Consider the following 24,641-nt stretch of genomic DNA (forward strand, 5'->3'; position numbering starts at 1 on the left):
GGGTTAAGGGGGAGGAGTATATTTATAGCTAGAATTCACTTAAATTCAAGTACCGTATTTTCCGCACTATAAGGCGCACCTAAAAACAAAAAAAATTCTCAAAGGCTGACAATGCGCCTTATAATCCGGTGCGCCTTATATATGGATCAATATTGAGCCACAACAAACCTAAAATTCATTTTCATAAAGTTTAGGTCTCGCAACTACGGTAAACAGCCGCAAACTTCTTTTTACCAGTAGAAGAAGCGCTTCTTCTACGGAAGCAGCCGCCCCCGTAGAAGAAGAAGCGTGCGGTGCATGCTGGGATATGAAGTTTCATTTCCATTTGTGTGTTTCTGTAAAGACCCCAAAATGGCCTCCTACTAAGAGACATGCTTACGACGCAGAGTTCAAACTCGAGGCAATCAGTCACGCAGTAGAACACGGGAATAGAGCAGCCGGGTGGATTGACAAACGAACTCCAGCTGCTGGATATTGGTGTCAACAGGGCATTCAAAGCTAGACTGCGAACTGCGTGGGAACAGTGGATGACAGAAGGCGAACACACATTCACCAAGACAGGGAGACAGCGCCGGACGACATACGCCACTATCTGCCAGTGGATCGTAAATGCCTGGGCTGATATATCAGTCTCAACTGTGGTCCGAGCTTTCAGGAAGGCAGGAATTGTCACTGAACTGCTGGACAACAGCAGCAACACTGACTCCATTGATGACTTCGACGAGACGGAGCCAGGCATTTTGGATGCCGTATTCACCCAACTGTTTAATTCGGACACTGATGAAGAAGAATTCGAGGGATTTGTGGATGAGGAATAACTTCAGAAAGTGAGCTTTAAATGTTTATTTTGTGTGTTGTGTTGTGTGACATTAACGTTTGAGCAACGTTGAGTTATTGATATTGTTCTGCACTATTTTGAGTGTTACTATTTTGTGATTGCACATTTGATTTACCGTAACAGAGTAAATCAGCTGTTTATTCATTTTGAGAGTGAACAGAGTTGTTAGAACGCTGGTTTGTAATATATTAATAAAGTTTGACTGACCTGACTGTTTTGTTGACATTCCCTTTAGCGCAGCTCCATCTACTGGATGCATAGGTGCGCCTTATATATGAACAAAGTTTTGAAATATGCCATTCATTGAAGGTGCGCTTTATAATCCGGTGCGCCTTATAGTGCGGAAAATACGGTATTTCTTATATATATATTTATATATATAAAATGAATACTTGACTTTCAGTGAATTCTAGCTATATATAAATATGTATTTTATTATATACAGTATATATATACATATAAATAAAATAAATACTTGAATTTCAGTGTTCATTTATTTACTCATATACACACATAACACTCCTCTCTACTCAGCCTTTGAAGGAGCGTAGGTATGGGCAGTGTAATATTCTGGGTTGGAGTCAATAACCAGGCGAGGTGATGAAGTTACGTGTCTTTACTTCATACTTCAGAACCGACTCCCACACTTGCCGTCAGGGTGCACAATATAACGTAAACCGTTGGCCAACCAAAAAGTAACCACAGAACACTATACCGTATAGGGTTCTGTGGTTACTTTTTGGTTGGCCAACGGTTTACGTTGTATTGCGCACCCTGACGGAAAGTGTGGGAGTCGGTTCTGAAGTATGAAGTAAAGAGCGGACGTGACAACAGGCTGTCCTCACTCAGGTCCGCACGGACCTGGAGGGGGCGTGCCTTAAGTCCGGCTGGAAATCGGGAGAAATTCGGTAGAATGGTTGTCCCGGGAGATTTTCGGGAGAGGCACTGAAATTCGGGAGTCTCCCGGAAAATTCGGGAGGGTTGGCAAGTATGACCCAACGCCACTGCCCCATACACAATTACACTAGTGATGTGCGGATCGATACTGCTAATACTAGATTTATGTCGGAATATCGATTGTCAACTCAAAATATCGATACTTTGGACACTTTAGTCATTTTTGTTGTGTTGACATATTTAGTATTTTCACGTTAATGGAAATTTGTAACTGAATTGTAATTTTGTCTTTATTCTAATAGTAGTTCTTATTAATTTAATGTTTTTATTTTACTTCTTTCCTTTTTTGGGGGGTTTGAAACACCATTTCTTTGTACTTTGTATGATTTTGTCCTCTGTTTTTTCCCCATTGTATTAGCTTTTATTTGTCAAGGTGTTGTGAGAATTGATGCATTACTGCGTAAGGACCCCAGAAAGCTAATCTTGAGAAAAACATAAATGGGTGCGCATACGCACAAAAAAATAAATACAAGTTGAAATAGTTGGATTTATGGGAAGAGTTAAGCATGATGTTTTCACCATTGAAGGGTTTGTGTTTTCTTCATTCAGGTTTACAGTCAGGTCACAATTTCAACAAGGACATTGATTTGAATAATGCAAACTGAGGTTAACAAACATTACAGCAACAACGGGTGTAGGGGGAATTCGAGGAGGACCTATAGTTCTTGTTTTGCCTAAAGAAATGAAGTGAGAAGATGAAGTCCACGGGTGAACATTTGCGTTTGTTAGCACATACTGGCCACAACGTAAAACAGCGCTTAAGGTTTATAAATGTTTCTATAGGTGACAGATGCTCCCGCTCCCGACTGTGGTTAATCTCGGACCTGTTTTAGCGAGGACAGCAGGAGGGGCAGCAAATTGAGAGCAGGCCGGTTCTCCTGCACCCCCAAAGCTATTAAAGCACTGGCAAGAAGGGATGTGACGCTGGGCAGGACAGGGGGTGGAGCCTGCATCACCTGCATGGAGACAATAACACGTAATATGCTTGTAGCGCTGCAAAAGTGTGCTTACACACACACAAGTTTACATACACTTGTAATGAACATAAGGTCATGGCTGTCTAGAGTTTCCAATAATTTCTACAACTCTTATTTTTTTGTGATAGAGTGATTGGAGCACATGTTGGTCATAAAAAACATTTACGAAGTTTGGTTCTTTTATTAATTTATTATGGGTCTACTGAAAATGTGAACAAATCTGCTGGGTCAAAAGTATACATACAGCAATGTTAATTTTTGGTTCCATGTCCCTTGGCAAGTTTCACTGCAATAAGGCACTTTTGGTAGCCATCCACAAGCTTCTGGTTGAATTTTTGACCACTCCTCTTGACAAAATTGGTGCAGTTCAGCTAAATTTGTTGGTTTTCTGACATAAACTTGTTTCTTATATATATATATATATATATATATATACACACTACCGTTCAAAAGTTTGGGGTCACCCAAACAACTTTGTGGAATAGCCTTCATTTCTAAGAACAAGAATAGACTGTCGAGTTTCAGATGAAAAGTTCTCTTTTTCTGGCCATTTTGAGCGTTTAATTGACCCCACAAATGTGATGCTCCAGAAACTCAATCTGCTCAAAGGAAGGTCAGTTTTGTAGCTTCTGTAACGAGCTAAACTGTTTTCAGATGTGTGAACATGATTGCACAAAGGTTTTCTAATCATCAATTAGCCTTCTGAGCCAATGAGCAAACACATTGTACCATTAGAACACTGGAGTGATAGTTGCTGGAAATGGGCCTCTATACACCTATGTAGATATTGCACCAAAAAACAGACATTTGCAGCTAGAATAGTCATTTACCACATTAGCAATGTATAGAGTGTATTTCTTTAAAGCTAAGAATAGTTTAAAGTTATCTTCATTGAAAAGTACAGTGCTTTTCCTTCAAAAATAAGGACATTTCAATGTGACTCCAAACTTTTGAACGGTAGTGTATATATATATTTTTTGTTTTGTGTGAGATGTGGGAAGAGCGAGTGCATTAATTATACAACACATTTTCTCTGCAAGTGAGAATTAGTGCCAGCCATTACAACATCGAATACAAAATATCCCCACAAATCAAAGGGTAGAAGAGCGGAAACTAGTTTTCCTTCCAAGTTCTTACCTTTTCAACTTTATGACAGTGAATGAGTCCATCGTGTCCTACGTAAAACGTAGAGAATGCATCATAAAACCTGTAACAGACGACATTTAGATGAAACACGCTTCTTAGCCTGTTGTGATTTTTAAAAATGCAGCAGTCTGACTGACAGTAATGACTGACTTAATTATATATTACAAAACTGTTGTATTACTCATTCACGGATGTCATTTTACTATAAAAAAAAGTCAGTAAATGAATGTATATATTTGTTAACGCTATGAAGTGGGAAAGGGGTAGGATTAAATAAGCTTTGCTTCTTCCTACTCCTTTTCGGACATTATGTAAAGTGAAATGATATGAAATTGTGTGATGTATTATGCTGTAAGTGTGTTCATGTTCGAAATAAACTAAAGAAAGAAAGAAAGAAAGTCTCCCTTTTTGGGAAAAAAAAACATTAAAAGGAGACCGACCCCTTACTCATAATGTTGTATACCATTGCGTTTTGAATTAAACTGGTTTCTAAAGGTATTTTGTTATTCTGCAATACTAAGATATTCAAATACTAAGTGGCTAGCAACAAGCAAGCTAATCGTAGCTTTTACCAAGCATGCTAATTGCTAGCTGGCAACGAGCGTGCTAATCACTACCTGGCATTTGCGCGCTAATCACTAGCTGACGGCTAGGGTGCTAATCGCTAGCTATCTTAAATGCTAACATGATTATAACAATATATTTATTTATCTATGCTTTGTTATAAACACTACAAACAGCACAGCGAGTACTGTAGCCATATGTTACTGCCATTGCTAAACTACAAAGAGTGTGTTGGATCAATGTTAATGCGTATTTTAACACATTTGAATTTGTGGAAAAATTGTGGGGGAAATTTACAAACACATAAAATAAAAATAAAAAGTAATCAACCAAAAATTTCACAACCCCCTTTGTTCCCTACATTCCACCGCTCCTCAGTTGTTATTATTTCGAGTTAAGTGTCTGCTTAGCTATTGAGGGTGATAAAGTATCCATCACTACTAGAGACGTCCGATAATATCGGCAGGCCGATATTATCAGCCAATAAATGCTTTAAAATGTAATAGCGGAAATTATCGGTATCGTTTTTTTTATTATCTGTATCGTTTTTTTTTTTGTTTTGTTTTTTTAAATCAACATAAAAAACACAAGATACACTTACAATTAGTACACCAACCCAAAAAACCTCCCTCCCCCATTTACACTCATTCACACAAAAGGGTTGTTTATTTCTGTTATTAATATTCTGGTTCCTACATTATATATCAATATATATATCAATAAAGTCTGCAGGGATACAGTCCGTAAGCACACATGATTGTGCGTGCTGCTGGTCCTTTAACAGTGAATTTTACTCATTTTCATTAATTACTAGTTTCTATGTAACTGTTTTTATATTGTTTTACTTTCTTTTTTATTCAAGAAAATGTTTTTAATTTATTTATCTTATTTTTATTTAAAAATGACCTTATCTTCACCATACCTGGTTGTCCAAATTAGGCATAATAATGTGTTAATTCCACGACTGTATATATCGGTATCGGTAATTAAGGGTTTGGTCAATATCGGAATATCGGATATCGGCAAAAAGCCATTATCTGACATCCCTAATCACTACACACTTTTGTTTAAAGTATAACATTCGGGTACTGACTAGAGGTGGGATAAATAATCGATTTTTAGATGCATCGCAATTCGGACATGGACGATTATAGAATCGATTAGTAAACATCAACAATTGATGTATTTATTGTAAATAAAGTAATGCAGACAGTTGTAAAATATGGCTGACTCACCGAAAGATCCGACGAGCTTCTTTACTATCGGGCACTTATGTTCCAGTTTTGCACACATTTTCATTAATTCAATAAATGTGGGGAATTAATAGAACTGTTTCTTATTCCAAATTGCTTTTTTAAAGTTGCAAGTTATAAATGCTTCTTTAGCGAAAGGAAAATAAATGTAAAACTGCATCTATATACATAAATTAAAGATGCATCAATAATTTATTTTTAATCAAATCGTAGCTCCTGAATCCCAATCGAATCGTGAGGTGATCCCACCTCTAGTACTGACAGTGTACTTACGGCATTTTACCGCACTCAACACACTAAGTAAGTATGTATACAACTAGTGATATTTCTATTGACCACACAACCATGGTAATATTTAGAACTGAAGTTAATAGTCAAGCTGTCCTGATACAGGTTTTTCACTTTCGATACGATACCCGTATTGCAGCCTTGACAATTAGCCGATATCGTTCTGATACGATTTTAGCACAAATAATGCATACTTTTTACTTGTTTAGTAGCGTGGGATATTAGAAAAGGCGTGATCAAATGATGTGTAGTTGTGATGGCTGCATGCTGGATCTTTGCGGAGTAATTGTTGTTCTCTCAGTCTCCTTTGCAGGTAAATTCCTTCGTTTGTCCTAGGTGGGTTGCTGTAGTCAGGAAATGCAGCTTTTGCCATTGCGTTGAATGTGGTCAATCATTATGTAGAGCCCCACAAAGTGTTTATACTGTAAGAGTTGTACTTAACACTAGCTGTATGTTATGTGCATCTTCGTTGTAATTTTGATTAGCAAATTTGGAAATGTGTTGAAATCGCCATGTAATAACACTAATGCTAATCAGTGGCATATCCCATGTACAATAGCATCAAGCTAGCACGTTTGAATGCCTTTTGTTGATCTTTTATCAGGACTAGGGATGTGTACCGAATCCGGTACTTTTATGGCACTGACGCAAAATCCAACGGTGCCATCTTATGCTACCTGGGTTGCGTGTAACATCATGCCTAGTTGCTGACTTTGCACTTTAGCACTTAGCGATCACTCCAGCAGCACTGAGAGTGGACTCAGCTAAACTACCTCTTGGTAAAATTGACTAAAAAAATGCTACAACGCAAGTAAAGTAAGGCTCCATGTTTCCAAAAACTTACTAGCTTAGTATACATTGGTTTTGCAATTGACAATATTAGCATTATTGAGTTATTGTGTAGAAATATGGGGAAATAACTACAAAAGTACACTTCATTCATTAACGGTGTTACAAAAAAGATCAGTTAGAATAATACATAATGTTGGATATAGAGAACATACAAATCCTTTATTTATTGAATCAAAGATACTGAAATTCCACGACATAGTGAATTTGCAAACAGCTAAAATTATACACAAAGCAAACTATAACCTGCTACCCAAGAATATACAACAATTCTTCTAAAAAAAAAAAAAGAGGAGAAATATAATCTTAATATTTGTATGCACGTACAACACTTAAGACCTTCAGTATATCTGTATGTGGAATTAAATTATGGAATGGATTAAGCAAAGCACTCAAACAATGTACTAATATGATCCACTTCAAGAATCTCTTAAAACTTAAAGTGTTTACAAAGTACAAAGAAGAAGAACCATGATGACCATGATAAACCATGATTCTGAATTTATTTCATCCATCCATTCATTCATTCTCAAAATAATCTTACTCATCTCATCATATGAAATATAACTTACTTCACCGATTATTATTTATTTATTTATTTTTATTATGATTACTTATGCAGTATATTGAGAACAGGAAGTGAACAAAAGTTTGGCAACTGTTATGTAAAAGAAAAGGGGTAGGATTAAATATGCTCTGCTTCTTCCTACTCCTTTTCGAACATGTTGAAAAGAGAAACTGGAAATTGTGATGTATCATGTTGTATGCTTGCATGTTCGAAATAAACTCAAACTCAAGCATTAGCAATATTATACGGCGATTTCAACACCTCCGAATTTGTCAATGAAACTACAGTACAACTAAGATGCACATTTCAATCGAACAGATGGTGCGTAATAAGTACAATATTACAGTATTGACACTTTTTAGGGAACAACAAGACTAGACAGCAAAGACTGAACTAACTAATCATCACACCATTAGCTATACACTACTGCCATCTCATTTTTTGGACTTGCAACTGTAATTGAGACTCAGAAATATGCTAATAAAACAAGATATAACAACTGGATAGCAGTTACCATACATTTTTTGATGATTTTGGGTGTCAAATTTGCTGAAAAGAAAGTGAACGTGAGCATTAGACGCCATGTGTGCTACCTGTACAACTGGGATTTATCTCTGCGGTAGATGCGTAGCATCAGCGAGAAAAAGGGAAGGGCCTTGAGCCGCCAGCGAGCCTTGATTGTCCCGTCCTCCGGATGCTTGGTCAGCTTGAGCACCTCCAGCCGCACGTCCACAAAGTACATCAGACACAGAAAGCGGCACATGGCGATGTTGAGGTGGTATGCAATGCGTCCTCTACGGGAATGGCCGTGTCAGACGGGAAGGGAGCAAAAAAGTCAAACAGCAGCAACAGGTGCATGAGCACATTTACCTGGTCTTGGTATTGAGAAGACCGTTGATGAATTCAACATCATTGGAGTACATGCTGTAGTCATGAGTCTTATGGAAGAAATTTGGCAGCTGCAAGACATAAGTTGAACAGTCAGTTCTTTACATAGGGTTAGGGTTTTTCTTGCACTATCGCAATGTGACTTTACCTCTAAACCTCTAAATAAATTATCAGCCAGAGGGGATTCGTTTTAGTGATCCACATTGAAAGGCAAATTGGCCAATCACGCACATTTTCCACGTAAATAGTCTGATACTGATCAGTGGGATCTAAGGATATAACGATTTCAAAATCTCACAGCATGATATTATCATGATATTAAGACCATGGTACAAAATTATTGTGGTATATGTCCAAAGAAAAGACTTAACAATGTCATGTGTCAAATGACATGGCAGGAATCTTTAGGATAAAACACACTTAATGTAATTAAACACAAACATAATGCTCAAATGTCCTAATCTTATTCAGTACTACATTAATTTTTAAGTGCAAATAATTGTGTGGGAATATCTACTGTGTATCTCAACTTTTACTTTTTGAGGTGTCCTCTACAGTGGAATATTTTTTTTTACATCACTTTGGAAAATGCAGTTTCTCTGAAAAGTTAACTCACATTTTAACTTTCAAGTAATGTCAATACTAAGGCTGAAACGACGCGTCGACGTAGTCGACGTCATCGGTTACGTAAATAAGTCGACGCCGTTTTTGTGCGTCGACGCGTCGCATATTTACGTCACACTACCGTCATGGCGAAGCGCAAAGCAGACGATCAAAGAAGACGATGCGAGCGGTGCGAGCGAGGGGGGAAAAGCATGCCAAAAGTGGTCAAAAGTGTGGGAGTATTTCAATAAACGGCCTAATAATGTTGTTGTATGCACACTGTGTCGAGCGTAAATGGCCTATCATAGCAGCACAACGGCTATGAACGAACATTTGAAAAGAAAACCATCAACTAGTCAATCGTCCGCGCGAGCATACGTTGTCATCATTACACAAAAACATGAATGTGTCATTTGTATCTGCTAGGGGTGTAACGGTACGTGTTTTGTATTGAACCGTTTCGGTACGGGGCTTTCGGTTCGGTACAGGGGTGTACCGAACGAGTTTCTAAGCTAAAGCTAAAGTCATAACAAGCTGCTTTGCTCCGTCTGCCTCTGTCTCAGCACGCAGCATTGTCCCACCCACACAACCATCTGATTGGTACACACAAAGCATTGTCAGCCAATCAGCAGTGCGTATTCAGAGCGCATGTAGTCAGCGCTTCAGCGTGGAGCAGATAGGTGTTTAGCAGGTGAGCATCAGGCAGCGGACTCTCCCCAAATGATAATAAACACCTCCCAGTCAACTACTAGTAACATCACTATGAGCCCGTTGACCTTCTAGAAACTTAAACTGCAGCTCAGCTCACTCGCAGTCCTGGCTTGAGGTGAAGGCTAATTACCTCTCAGTTCCAGCCACATCGACCCCTTCTGAGCGCCTATTTTCAGCTGCTGGGAATATTGTAAACAAGAAAAGAACCAAAGCATGTAGACATGCTAACCTTTCTTCATTACAACTGTTAGTCACTCACTGGAATGAGTAGAATTGGTTATTGTGTACTGTGTTGGACTGGATGTTTATTTTGCACATTTTAAAAGCAATACTTAATGTTTACAGTGCTCCAGAATATTTAGATTGGCACTTTTTTGTATTGGATGTTTATCTTTATTTTTGCACATTTTAGCAAATAAGCAATACTTTCACTTTTGTTGAAATGTTTACACTGTTGTTACAGAATATTTCGTTTTGCACTTTTTTGTATTGGATGTTTATCTTTATTTTTGCACATTTTAAAGCAAATACTTTTACTTTTGAAATGCTTATACTATTGCAGAATATTAAGATTTGCACTGGATGTTGACTTTTATATTTGCACATTAGAAAGCAAATAAGCTACTTTTAATTTTGTTAAATGTTAAAAGTTTTAAATGTTTACATTGTTACAGAATATTTAGTCATGTTGTTGTCAATGTTGACTGAGTGGCCATACTTCTTTTTTTTTGTAAATAAAAGCCATGCCTTTTGAAAAAACGGGCCTACATTTATTTTTTCATCTTCATTTTGAATAAAAAAATAATCGGTAAAAGGAAAAATAATCTATAGATTAATCAAAAAAAAAATCTATAGATTAACCGATTAATCGAAAAAATAATCGTTAGCTGCAGCCTTAGTCAATACCTCAGAAATGTTTGGGGAAATAAACAATTCCTCTTATGTACTACAAAGTGGAACACACTTCACTTCTTGCTTCCTGCTACATCAACAATATGATTTGCATGAGTAGCTGGACAGGACAAATAAATAAAAAATACTTTTATGATACATATATTTTTTTTCTTGGTGTGCAAAACTTTAGCTCAGTGTGCAAAATGGGATTCAAGCGAGTGTTTGTTTTTTTATTTTTTCATCTATAGATTTTATCTTTTAGTTTGCAATATGCCTTATTTATTACTTCTTTTTAGTTTTCCATTACATTTTACTTTTTTTTACTGTATGTAAAAATCTGCACTGCAATCGCAAAATTTCCCCATTTAGAATAAATAAGTCTATCCCAACCTATTGTTAAGTGTGAAATGTTAGAAAAAGATTGATTAAATACAATTACTCAGAACGATGGTAGGTAAAAAACAACAACTATTTAACGTATGATGTCTTGAAGTTGAAGTGGAGCGGTAGTTGTTGTTTCGGTGACACAGAGTGGCCACAATAATTTATTAGGTTACGTTCATGATGCAGTAAGATAAATGAGGCGGACACGTTTGTCACTGGATACTTCCAAATACGCTTCTACCTTAGAGACTTTTTATCTGTAAGTACAGTGGCACCTCAACTTGGGAGCACATTACGTTCTAAGACCAAGCTCAGAATACTGTATCTTAAAGCAGCTCCGCTTATTAAAATGAATTAATATAAGTGCAGTTGGTGCTCGCAAAACACAATTTTAGCATGTAACATGTCCTTTAAAAAGAAAAACTAAATTTAGATGATATTGTTTGGAAAACAATACAACAGCACTACAAACAACTACAGTACTTTTATAACAGTATATATATATATATATATATATATATATATATATATATATATATATATATAAATAATACAGAATATCTCAAATTACCCGTAAATTAAGGAACTTATAAGTTGAGGTAATGATGTAATATGAAACTTTACTTATTTGATACTTGAAGTTGTTTATATTGACAATTTGAATTAAGGACACTTATTACGTATGTCTATCTTGCGTGCTTAGCTGTTGTGTAGCTGCTAGCTCCTATAAGTTAATTTCATATCACGGTTATTATTAACACAGTATTATTGAATGTAAAAATCAAAAAAATATGATAATAGTTATATTAACCATGGAGAGTTTTACCACAGTTAATCATAAATACTGTTTATTGTTAAATTCCTATTGTCAGGTAGCTTCTAGCTAGCGATCATTTGCACTTACTGCTAGCTAGTGATTAACGAAGCCAACTGCTAGTTAGCGATTAGTGCGCTATAGGCCTACCTTGTTTACCTTTTGTAAATGACTTCACTAAAATACAAGAAAATACCATTATTGGCAGCTTTTTGCAGGATATTTAGCTGGTAGTCCAGCTTTGCGTAAGTAAACTCGCTGTCCAGCAGCGTTTATAGCTGAGATTTTATACAATCCAACACTCACTTGTTTTTTTGGTGATACCGGACCTATATGTTTTGGTGCTTGCATGATGGAAATCACTTCCTTTGAATAGCATACGTTGGCAGGCTCTAGATTTGAATGTAATGTTGGGCTTTCTCTGCTAAATTAAAGCACTTTAGTCAAGTCAATTAATCAGGACACATGGTTACACACATACCTCGCTTCTCAGTCTTTCGTACACCATGGCCAGTCTCTGCTCTCTTTCACTGTCTCCTTCGTGGTGCTGTCCCTCTGCTGGTGCTGCCTGGCTACACAGAGTGCCGTGCAACTCCTTCATCTTGTCGCTCTCAAGTCCAACATTCTGCCTAAAGTTCAGCCTGTCGTGTGCAATCGATTGTCTAGTTCCCGGGCAATGGAAACAATAAAAGTGAGAGCCATACATGTAAGGTGCGGGACACTTCTCGGCTTCGAACAGGCTCCTAAAACTGTGTTGTCTCTTTTCTGTGTCGCCGCCACTTCTCTTGACAACGTTGATGTCGTCCTCTCTGCTTCCGTCCACCGTGGTCAACAGGAAGGACAACTCAGAAGACTTGTAAGTCCCAGGCGTAAGCAACTCTGCTAGTTTTGTCTGACCGAACAAAGGGATCTCCATGGTGGTGCGCATGGTGCCCGACTCACCCAGTCGCACCAGCACACACACGCGGAGCGACTCCTCCCAGTTATCCTCGTTGTAAGCAGCCTTCTGCGGCTGGCTGGCATGATGAAAAGGGTGCGAGAGGACCGGCTTCTTGGCGCTCTGATATCGCAGGCTGTTGGGGGGCGCCAGGGCCCATGATGCACTGCTGAGAGGACGTGCTGGACAGAGCCACTGTGAGTCCGCTAGCTGAAAAACACACACAACATGATCTTCAATGCCATCAACATTTTTTACCAAGATAATTTTTAATGTTCACATATTATTTGCCAACAACAAGCTGTAGGCTGGTTCACTTTATTCTGTTAAAGTTGGCCATTACTACTGAGATGTACATTTCTTGTCGTTTCAGAGACAAACATTGGCTTTTCCAATGATGTGATTTGTTGGGATTTAGATCGTTCTTCCCAAAATGTCTGTCATACCAACGAGCATGTTACGTTTTTTTATTTTTTAAGGTTCAAATTTAGAGTATTTGGTTAAAGAGATGCTTTTAAAGACACTGAAAACAAGAGTGTTCCGATCAGCTGATCATGCCGATGATTCTGATACCAATCATTAATGAGTGAGATAGGCGTATACCGATCACATAGGGCTGCAAGGATTAAGCAATATAATTGGTTAGTTCGATTTAAAAAAAACTTAAGATTTTTTTTAAATAATTATTATTGCAGCAGCCTTGCAGAAACTATGTTACAACTGTATGTCCCCGGGCACTTCATGCAGGTCGGATTTGCTGCTTCAATTAATAATTTAATGAGTAACTAATAAAAATTAGTCAAATCCGACCCACATGAAGTAGTTTCTGCAAGGCTGCCACTATAGAGCGCACATTAGAGCGGTGGTGTGTTTCACTTAATTAAAGCTGCAGAGCTTGCATCAAATAATCGTTTGAGTAACTAATAAAAATGAGTCAAATCCGACCCGCATGAAGTGCCAGGGACATCGTTTCAGCAAAGCTGCTGCAATAGAGCGCACATGAGAGCGGTGGTAAGTGGATGTCTGTGTGGAGAGTTTAATATACTGTACATAGTATTTTATCTACTATGGCACATGTTAAAATTGCAATTTCAATGTGCCAACCATGCATCCCTTTTCTACCGCTTGTCCCTTTTTTGAGGTTGCGGTGGGTGCTGAAGCATATCTCCAATTTCAATGTTGATAATGTGAATTCAATAGAAAAAATATTATGCAAATGCTCAATTTAAGCAAAAAATATGTCTAAGTATAAGATGCATTTTTTTAAAAATTAATAATAGGCCATTGTCAAATTCAAAACAGCGAAGAACTGAGGTGATTTTTGAATAAACACAGTATTTTGAAAAACCTCAACAGAGTGAAGCTGAAAAAAAAAATTCTGAGCGCAAATTGATGAGGGACGACTGAAATAAACAAAGATTTTAAGCAAAAAAAAACAAAACACTTGCGGTGGTGTTCTTATATTTTTTGCTTTGAAAAATGCAACCGTAAGTTAAAGTTAAGTTAAAGTACCAATGATTGTCACACACACTAGGTGTGGTGAAATTTGTCCTCTGTAAGCAAGTTGCAAACAGCCCCTTTAAGTGAAAAATCAAAAAATCTGTCAAGCAGATTTGAAGTAAAAAGTGCACCAGTATTGGCAATACTGGCCAATATACTGTATCATCCCTCCATCCATCCATTTTCTACCGCTCAAGGTCCGTCTAGCGCAGTTCAACACTGTTCTCCAAAAAAAACCTGACTTTGTGTTGATTCTAGTACATACTTTTTTCCGCAAACATTTTTGTCTCTTATTTTTGACCAACATTTGCAAAAAGTAACAATGGTTCACTACAGGGACGAAGGCAGTTGACAAGATAAATAGTGTACGACTTTCATGGTTGCTTACAGAGTTTACTCACAGGAAAATACCGCCTCTCGTGTTATGGCAGAAAATAGCATGAAATCCGCTCAACCCTGACGCAGAACTTAAAACATCAATGCAGCATCGGAAGGGACGGCATAGTGACAATGCAGAAGTGTGTACAGTTTTTCAGACTTCAAGGGATGCTGAAGAGAAGCAAGCATATTACCTTACCTGACTTACAATCGGTTGCCTTCTGCCGTGGATGCGGACGAAACCCACCCAGAAGGCAACGCTTCCTCTGCTTACAGCCATCAACTACAGGGGCCGGCGCAACCCCAGTCAATAGCTGACCATTGCCCTCACCAAGCAACTCATGCAGATGAGCCCTTTTCTCCAAGATTCTGGACCTCAAAGAACCTGAAACAATATATAATATAAACAGTATAAATAATAATAAGCGCTTACTGCCTGGCCTTGTTGGAAGGGCAGGCTGAAGAGACATAAAGACATAATTGCCAAAATTGCATAACTAGCTATGATACTAAAACAAACAAACACGTAAGAGCAAAACAACTTCCTCTGTCACGAAAAAACAAATTTATTACTGTTTTTTTTTTTATGTCAAACCACACGAGTGGTGAAATAATTAAGTGCTCATTTCCCCCCTGCTCGTTGAAATGTGCAACACATGCTTTAATTTTGGCGTCTCCAAATTTGCTGCTAATGGAGATGTAACAATATGAAATTGTCACACTGTTATCATTATAACCATTGTTGATGAATGTGCTGAAAAAGTAGACTTCAGTACTTCCAGTGTACACACTAAAATATTTTAACCAAGCTTTATTTAAAAAAATAAAACACATTTACCACTTTGTTCAATGGCACAATTAAATAGATCAGTTGAGGTATGACGTTTGTAAAGGGAAAAGATGTTATGTAACTTGGCATTGTTTTCATGTTAGCAATTTAGCTAGTTAGCGATTAGCACACGAGTTGCCAGCTCTGGATGTAACTTGAGATGGACCGATTATCGGCGTCGATATTTGGCATTTTGATGTACACTACCGTTCAAAAGTTTGGGGTCACCCAAACAATTTTGTGGAATAGCCTTCATTTCTAAGAACAAGAATAGACTGTCGAGTTTCAGATGAAAGTTCTCTTTTTGTGGCCATTTTGAGCGTTTAATTGACCCCAAAAATGTCATGCTCCAGAAACTCAATCTGCTCAAAGGAAGGTCAGTTTTGTAGCTTCTGTAACGAGCTAAACTGTTTTCAGATGTGTGAACATGATTGCACAAGGGTTTTCTAATCATCAACTAGCCTTCTGAGCCAATGAGCAAACACATTGTACCATTAGAACACTGGAGTGATAGTTGCTGGAAATGGGCCTCTATACACCTATGTAGATATTGCACCAAAAACCAGACATTTGCAGCTAGGATAGTCATTTACCACTTTAGCAATGTATAGAGTGTATTTCTTTAAAGTTAAGACTAGTTTAAAGTTATCTTCATTGAAAAGTACAGTGCTTTTCCTTCAAAAATAAGGACATTTCAATGTGACCATAAACTTTTGAACGGTAGTGTATATCTTATTGGTCTCTTTTTATTGGTATCTGCATTTTTTTGTTATTACAACTATAACTACAAAAGCAGATACAATATATACATATATGATACCAGTATTTAGTTTTTGAAAAAATGTATAATTAGTGAAGTAGATAGTAATAACCACTGCTCAAACCACCTGTACTGTGAAGCGCCGTCTAACCAACTGTGCTGCATTTGGCAGAAAGTATATCCTTATAGACTTCATCAATAAACACGAGTGACCCAGTGCCATTGAAAGACATGCATGGCCATGTCATCACACGGCCTCCACCATGTTTTACAGAAAATGTAGTGCGCTTTGGATCTTGAGTTGTTCCAACTCTTCTCCAAACTTTCTTTTTCCCATCATTCTGGTACAGGTTGATCTTAGTCTTATCTGCTAAAATAATACTGTTCCAGAACTAGGCTGGCTTCTTCAGATGTTTTTTTGGAAAGTCCATTCTGGCCTTTCCATTTTGTATACAGTATGTGTATACGAGACAGCCGGTAAGTGACAAGCATGAACGCCAAACAAATAACTAAGACTGATGAGTAATTTTTATTCAACGCAATTAGTGATTGTAAAGAATACAGACCCTAAAAAAATATGTTCTGTTAAAAGACTAATGGTAACAATGTAAGCTAGCTGGTGGTGTTCTTGTAATATTTTTGTTTGAAAAATGTGACTGAGCAAACAGCTGACCTCTTTAAAGGCCTACTGAAATGAAATTGTTTTATTTAAACGGGGATAGCAGATCTATTCTATGTGTCATACTTGATCATTTTGCGATATTGCCATATTTTTGCTGAGAGGATTTAGTATAGAACAACGACGATAAAGATCGCAACTTTTGGTATCAGATAAAAAAAGGCTTGCCCCTACCGGAAGTAGCGTGACGTAGTCAATTGAACATATACGCAAAGTTCCCTATTGTTTACAATGATGGCCGCATGAAGTGAGAGAGATTCGGACCGAGAAAGCGACGATTTCCCCATTAATTTGAGCGAGAATGAAGAAAGATTTGTGGATGAGTAAAGTGCAAGTGAAGGACTAGTGGGGAGTGGAAGCGATTCAGATAGGGAAGATGCTGTGAAAGCCAGGGGTGACCTGATATTCAGCTGGAAATGACTAAAACAGTAAATAAACACAAGACATATGTATACTCTATTAGCCACAACACAACCAGGCTTATATTTAATATGCCACAAATTAATCCCACATAAAAACACCTAGGTGTTTGTTATGCTAGCTCCTAGCTACTAGCTCAAACTAGTTATAGCTCGAGCGGGTAATACAGACGGGATCCCGTATATATAACCAGCCAATACAATTCAAACACCTGCACAACACACACACTCACTCAGCCCAAAGAACCGTTCACCTAACCCAAGGTTCATAAAGCTTATATATTTAACCAAAGTTACGTACATGACACGCACGTACGGGCAAGCAATCAAATGTTTGGAAGCGCGCGGGTGGGACCTGATATTCAGCTGGGAATGACTACAACAGTAAATAAACACAAGACATATATATATACTCTATTAGCCACAACACAACCAGGCTTATATTTAATATGCCACAAATTAATCCCGCATAACAAACACCTAGGTGTTTGTTATGCTAGCTCCTAGCTCCTAGCTACTAGCTCGAGCTAGTTATAGCAAGCGATCAAATGTTTGGAAGCGTACTCACGGTATCGCATCTGCGTCTGTTAACGAAGTCAAAGTCCTCCTGGTAAGAGTCTCTGTTGTCCGAGTTCTTCAATCTTGACTGCATCTTTCGGGAATGTAAACAATGAAACACCGACTGTGTTGTGTTGCGGACTTCCCTCGCAAAATACTCCGCTTCGCACCGACTTTCTTCTTTGCTTGCTCAGCTTCTTTCTCCATAATGCAATGAACAAATTGCAACAGATTCACCAACACAGATGTCCAGAATACTGTGGAATAATGATGAAAACAGCTATTTCGTATTGGCTTCAATGGGGAAGCCATACCTGTGTCCTACTGGCTACGTCACGGGCATACGTCATCCTCAAAGGCGTTTTGAACCGGAAGTTCCCCGGGAAATTTAAAATTGCACTTTATAAGTTAACCCGGCCGTATTGGCATGTGTTGCAATGTTAAGATTTCATCATTGATATATAAACTATCAGACTGCGTGGTCGGTAGTAGTGGGTTTCAGTAGGCCTTTAAAATGATGTTATTTCTTTCTAGTTCTTATATTCGTACTTTTCTAAAAATGTTGCTTTGGTGTTGGTATAAGTTTATTATTGCAGATTGATTAATTTATGTTGAAAATGTATCTTTAATTAAACAAAACTGTCACGAGGGCATGACATACACAATTCTAATAAAATACAAATTTGTAACAACATAAACACCTGAGTAAAACTCAAATGAAAACAAAAAAATCAATAGAAGTGCTGATTTTAACACAAACAAAACATTCAACGCAATCGATGTGCCTGTTTTGTTAAGGGTAGTGCCAATTTAAAGTACATGAAACTGCCATCTGAAAAGTGCAGACATTTTTAAGTGGTTATAATGAGCCACAGCTGGAGAAAAGAGGAGACAGAAACCAAAGTTTGTACAGGTGAAATACTATCGCTAATCCGATCATTTGCATTGAAAGCACAAAATATAAACTACAATAGTCTGATAACCACTAATAATAGCTTGTATCTTTCTCTTAGTGGCATTTTTGCGTTCTTTCCTTGCTTCAAATCTCGTCAGAAACAGCATGTATGCGAAGACGCCATTTAGCAAAACTAAACGACGACCGCCATTATTACAAGTATTTTTCATCACCACCAACGGACTGTTTGTAATTTCATTACAACACGTCCCCTAAAAGTTAAAACTCCACCGACACGAACAAGCACAACATCAAAAAGTGGAAACGTGGGTTTATTTACAAGTTGTATCGTTAGTAGTTTAAATGAAATCTGCGGTGATTGGCTAGTTGTTTTAGGTAGCAGCTATGCTAGCATGTCGCGAGAGCGGCGATACAGTGCATACGTAATCACGTTTGTGCTGCGACCAGGGTTGAAATGGTGACAACAAAGTTTATTTTTCCCGAATCTTACTCTATTTAATCCAGTTTGTATGGATTTATTTTAAAAACAAAATGAGAAAGAAATGGTTGAAATCTACTTTTCTATTATTACTAACCGAATGCAGCTGAGATAGGCTCCAGCACCCCCGCGACCCCGAAAGGGACAAGCGGTAGAAAATGGATGGATGGCTGGATAGTCGCACAACCTATTTTTAGTCGCAGATGCGAGTAAATTGCACTGCACAGCCCTGGAATCGTCCGATCTCAAAATGTAACTATATTAAAATGTTATATCGTTAATGATGCTAATGATACTTGAAAGGGAACTGCACTTTTTGGGGAATTTTGCCTATCGTTCACAATCATTATGAGAAACATGACGGATGGATTTTTTTTAATGCATTCTAAATATTAAATACTTTCGATCAAAAAAACATCCAAACACCTCCATTGAGGTTTTATATATATGATGGAAGTATATATGCAATGTAGTAACGGGCACATTTATAATAACATTTAATATTTGTGTATTTTGATCATTTTAAGCATACGCAACGCATTAATTTAAAAACGTTTGCTTTTCTCTCTCTTCATTACTGATTTCTGCTCACTGTAGACTTCATGAGAGCCAACAAATAATAAAACATCACTTACTGTACAATGTCTGCTGTCATTGGGTTGCCGACTGCTAGGATGTTCATAGATTCCCATTTAGATGAAAAATGTCTCATAATCCCCGCAAAGAAACGGGGTGGATGGAAGCTTTTTGTGTAGTCCTCGCCAGTTCCAGGTTTGAAATGGCTGTCAAAGACTCCCAACTTGACGGATTTAATCCTTAGCCATCTACTGTCCAGGTGAGATGCATGATTTATGATCTACAATAAACTTACAGGGAGCAAGGAAGCGAGTAAACAGCAGACCACTCGATGATGAAACATAGAAGTGATCACGGCGACACTATCAATAATTTGTCTGTGTTGGTGCTTATAATAACAATATTACCAATACTTGGTTAACATTCAAGTCACTAAATGCAAATTGAGTCTTGTTGGCGCTTTTGGAATGGTTATCTGATTTTATGGGTGGAATAGTGGAGCTCCCATTGGCTTAGCTGTAAGCTGACTTTTATTTACATTTATTTAATATTTTGAATGCATTAAATAATGAATGCAATAAAAAAAAAATCCATTTGATGTCGTGTCTTTCATAATGATTGTGAACGATAGGCAAAATTCCCCAAAAAAGTGCAGTTCCCCTTTAAGATACTTAAAAACACTGTTTATTTGGAGCAATGGAAGTGATTATTATTAACATAGGGGAGCGGCTGCACACTGTGTATTCACAATTAGCTTATAGCGACTATATCAGCCAGAGAGGATCAACGTTTGTGATCGGCATTACGCGTTTTCACGAAAATCGGCCGGTACCGATTGGTGGCCGATCGATTGGCACATCCCTAGTTGATTATCATTTTCACTTGAAAGAGCATTCTGTCTCCACATACAAATAGGTAATTTATTCAAAGTACACTTAAAATAATTGTTTAGTCCGTTTGTGTTGGTGAAGGATCAGCATGTCAGCTAAAAATTGCTGCATTAAAATATATCTCAGGGAAAGCTTTCTGTTTGGAGTTTGCATGTTCTCCCTGTGACTGCGTGGGTTCCCTCCGGGTACTCCGGCTTCCTCCCACCTCCAAAAACATGCACCTGGGGATAGGTTGATTGGCAACACTAAATTGGCCCTAGTGTGTGAATGTGAGTGTGAATGTTGTCTGTCTATCTGTGTTGGCCCTGTGATGAGGTGGCGACTTGTCCAGGGTGTACCCCGCCTTCCGCCCGAATGCAGCTGAGATAGGCTCCAGCAACCCCCGCGACCCCAAAAGGGACAAAAGGTAGAAAATGGATGGATGGATGGAAAGCTTTGATTTTTCTCAGATTTGTGTACTCCGCTGAGGATTTCAAAGACTATGAGAAGCACATGACATGCAGCCGACCACAAGTTTACAATAAGAAACCGTAGGCAGCGGAGATTGAATTAAGCAGTCACTCTGTGCTGAGCAGGGGGCTTCTCATCAAGTACAGAATTGAGGAGAACTACAAAAATGGTGCTTGTCTTTTGCGGACTGAAAACTGCGAGAACAGCAGTAATGTTTATTACCATTACACTACAATCATTTAGGCATACCGAAAATATTTTACGGTAGTTTATTGTCTTTACATACTATATTTTTAGGTGGTTATTTTTGATAGCTTGTGAAGGGAATGACCTTTGACAATACAATTAAAGTGGCAAACAGAGTTGGTGTATGTAGACGTCAGAACCACAATGATATATAATACAAATATAACAATGACAATTATCATATTCACTTACAATTTAGTTGCAGTTGAGCTATTACTGGTATGTGAGCGCTTGCCTATGGGATAAGACACTGAAAGAAAACATGGAAGCAAATGTGAATGTCATTTCCATCGACTTACCTAAAAAAAGCAATATTTGCAGCAATTGCATAAGTGTTTGTGTTATTGTTTTACAAAGGAACCCATGCATGCATGTTTGTATTACTATTTTCAAAGTCAAAAAATGCTCACATCAAGTGAATTGGAGATGGCTTTGGCATTTATAGCTCCATCAACTACAAAAAGCGATTTTTAAAATCAGATTGTTTAGTAAATTGCCTCGAAATAATTTGACATTACTTTACATGCCGGTTAGCCGGCTGTCAGATGCTAGGCTAACTAGCTAAAGCTTGCTCTGCCATATTACTGTTGACTCATGCAACCCCACTAAATTCACTGCACCAGCCAAATTTGTATCAGTCAAATGCTGTGCAGTATTCACCAAGACGCCGACGCCAAACCCAAGCTAGTATGCGTCATTTTGGTAACTTACACAAGTGTCCGCCAGTCCTGTGTGTCCTTGCTTCGCCAAACACGCCTTTACGCAGCCAAGCGTAATGCTGCCTTCACTGACTGTGGGAACAGAGGGAAAAATGAATGTTATATGACGTGATCCAAACGTGTCCTCCTGATTATTTGCTTGGATCATTTTTTAAATATATATTTATCTTTATATAGTCAAAAAAATGATTGAATAGGTGAAAATACATATGTTTTAATGTCTAATGTATGTTTCTTACAATAAAGTGCTGTAAGCAGTTGCTCTTCCAACCTACAGATGGCGGCAAAGCGCCAAATGCCTCTTGCCAAGTTGCCAGAAGAAGAAAACTTGGTCTATCTGTAGCTTCACGCCGTTGGGCCGCATGACGTGTGGTTGTTATCTTTTTAGTTACAATATTTGGATAAACAAGGAAAATGCCCAAGAAAGCTAAAGAAGAAGCAGAATGGGTGGACGACGAAGTCACTCCGACGCCAACAGCAGGTAATATCAAACGATAAGATGATACGTACGGTGGTTAGATGGGCTGGCTAGCCACCGGCGCTAACTGAGGCAAACTCCATTGAAAAAACCGCATAGAAATGATGACCTCTGCATATACAGCTGATATGCATATCTTATTGTTAACTTATCAATATCATTTTAATCGATAGGCTCTTTTGTGCAATTCGGCTTCATTTTTTAATCAACCTAGCAGCAGCATTACAGTGAAATACTCACTTTTAGAATTAAACTATTGACAACTCCCCAAGTTGAAATGGAAAGGTGAAGATGTGCGTTACACACTCGTGGCTAATTTGTGGGTGAATTGGCTATCTAGTGTTGTCAAATAGCAGTTGTTTTAAGTGGAACACAATGCATCGTACTAGAACTGTCCTTCACTTGCAATGAATGCAGCAATGCTCACGTCGGCGTGATGTATAAAAATGATGCAATCCTGTGAAAAGCATGTGTAATGATGACAGTTGAGCCTTACTACGATGACCTTACAATCTCTTTCCTTCCTTTCATATCTTTAAGTTAACTTTAGCGTGAGTATTCAATTCAAATATCAAAGGCTGTGTAATACCTGAAGAGCACTTTTAAACACCGTATTGCTGCGTTTTGTAAGAAGGTGTGGGTTGTACTGCAAAATGTTGGTATCGTTCGGATAACAAGTACTAGCGCTGGGTGATATGGACGAAAAAGTATATCTCGATATATTTTTACTTAAACTCGATATTCGATATATATCGATATATTTTCCGGTGAAAGTATACATATAAAGATGTTAATTTTTGAGCAAGGTTCACTTAAATTGAAGTGAATGACAACTGTACAGTAAACAGTCAGTGGCACTTTTATTAACCCACTTAGTCAAGGTAGGTATTAACAGCACAGAAAATAAACTGTTTAAGTAGCACATAATTACATAACATAAATACAATAGAAACATATTCTTTCTACGTAAAATAAATAACATAGCTATGCAAATAATACAAAATGTATCAAAAGATAAAAAATACATTTGCAGGCAGGCACTTTTTAAATTCCCAGTCTACGATGTAATGGACTGTCAAACACGTACGGTTCTGGTCAGCGCCAAATAAGTGACTTTACTTAATTGTGCGGATAGCAAGATCATAGGATCTTCCTCACTTCGGCATACATTTTTGGCAGCATTTCTCGTGCGAATTATGCCTAGCTTGGCAACTCGTGAATAGTTTTGGTTTGGACTTACATGGTAAACAACTTAAATTAATGTTTTATCCAGACGCATACATTTGTCCAAATGTGGCCAAGTAGACACATTGTGGGTTTCCTGGTTGTCGTCTACATAGCTATAAGAAAAATCTAAAGAAGAGAATCCCTCTGCCATCTTCCACTAGTTTTATTAATATTTAAATCGCCCGCTTGAATATTTCCCTCTTGTCTTCTCCGACTCTCGTTGTCATTTGGGATGTCTGTTGTGATTTCCCTTCCTGGTTCCATGACCCACCCTATGTTGCCTCTGATTGGCCTGTCCCTAATGTTTTGCACTAATCTCAACCAATCGTGACTCATCATAGTAAACAACCAACCAATCCTGAATCTTATACATGCGAGCACATCTTTGAAGGAGGAAGGGGAGGGGTTTAGTAGCCCGTGGGGTGTTCTGAGGTAGTGGGAAGTGGTGGGGAGAATCAAGGAACACAACAAATAAGCTGTGTTTGGTCATTTTAACGTGAAATAAATTATATCGATATTACGATATTTTCTTGATTCAGATCTCGTTTAAAAATATATCGATATATCTTACAAACTCGATATATCACCCAGCCCTACCAAGTACATACAGGACACATATATCAAGTGAATACAGAAAGTGTCAGACACCGATACTGTTACCCATATCATTAACTGGACATTTTTCAAGATCATTTTATGCCTTTAATTTAATGGGACAAATATTTGTTATCAAACAATGTAGTAATATGAAAAAATAAAAGGATTTGCTTACATTGGGTACAATTGTTGGCGCAAAAATAGGTAAATCGTCTAGAATAAGTATCGAAAAGGCTTCCCCAGTCCTCTGACCAAGGACCTATTCCCTTG

The 24,641-nt window shown here is 37.9% G+C and overlaps 2 protein-coding genes across 5 annotated transcripts in view; one reads left to right on the forward strand and one right to left on the reverse strand.

The window, feature by feature from the left end:
• Window positions 1-1,647: 1,647 nt before the first annotated feature.
• LOC133656014 (uncharacterized) lies at window positions 1,648-22,141 on the reverse strand. Of its 4 annotated transcripts, XM_062056750.1 has the most exons (9): window positions 22,062-22,119; window positions 21,543-21,600; window positions 19,824-20,054; window positions 14,749-14,934; window positions 12,216-12,881; window positions 8,311-8,399; window positions 8,034-8,234; window positions 3,910-3,979; window positions 1,651-2,751 (listed from the first exon to the last, which is right to left on the reverse strand). In XM_062056750.1, exons 4-9 carry the CDS (start codon window positions 14,827-14,829, stop codon window positions 2,608-2,610), a joined length of 1,251 nt encoding a protein of 416 aa, XP_061912734.1. In that variant the 5' UTR covers window positions 14,830-14,934; window positions 19,824-20,054; window positions 21,543-21,600; window positions 22,062-22,119; the 3' UTR covers window positions 1,651-2,607. The 4 variants fall into 4 exon arrangements, with proteins under 4 accessions (XP_061912735.1, XP_061912734.1, XP_061912732.1 ...); XM_062056751.1 differs by lacking the exon at window positions 19,824-20,054 and having other exon boundaries at window positions 1,648-2,751; window positions 14,758-14,934; window positions 22,062-22,141; XM_062056748.1 differs by lacking the exon at window positions 19,824-20,054 and having other exon boundaries at window positions 22,062-22,141.
• A 216-nt stretch (window positions 22,142-22,357) lies between these two features.
• LOC133656011 (ATP-binding cassette sub-family F member 1-like) overlaps window positions 22,358-24,641 on the forward strand; it is a 61,498-nt gene continuing 59,214 nt past the window's right edge. Inside the window, exon 1 of the mRNA XM_062056743.1 lies at window positions 22,358-22,550. Coding sequence (XP_061912727.1) covers window positions 22,484-22,550 — 67 coding nt within the window. The 5' untranslated portion in view covers window positions 22,358-22,483. The remainder of the gene's footprint in view (window positions 22,551-24,641) is intronic.

Source organism: Entelurus aequoreus, linkage group LG08 (genome assembly GCF_033978785.1).
Source record: "Entelurus aequoreus isolate RoL-2023_Sb linkage group LG08, RoL_Eaeq_v1.1, whole genome shotgun sequence".
In the NCBI taxonomy this organism is placed as follows: domain Eukaryota; kingdom Metazoa; phylum Chordata; class Actinopteri; order Syngnathiformes; family Syngnathidae; genus Entelurus; species Entelurus aequoreus.

Coding starts and splice junctions, on each gene's coding strand:
- LOC133656014 (XM_062056749.1), bottom strand. CDS start 14,829: ATGGCTGTAAGCAGAGGAAGCGTTGCCTTCTGGGTGGGTTTCGTCCGC. Junction 8,235..8,310: donor CTTCTCAATACCAAGACCAG/GTAAATGTGCTC, acceptor CCATTCCCGTAG/AGGACGCATTGCATACCACC. Junction 3,980..8,033: donor GATAAATCCCAGTTGTACAG/GTAGCACACATG, acceptor CGTCTGTTACAG/GTTTTATGATGCATTCTCTA.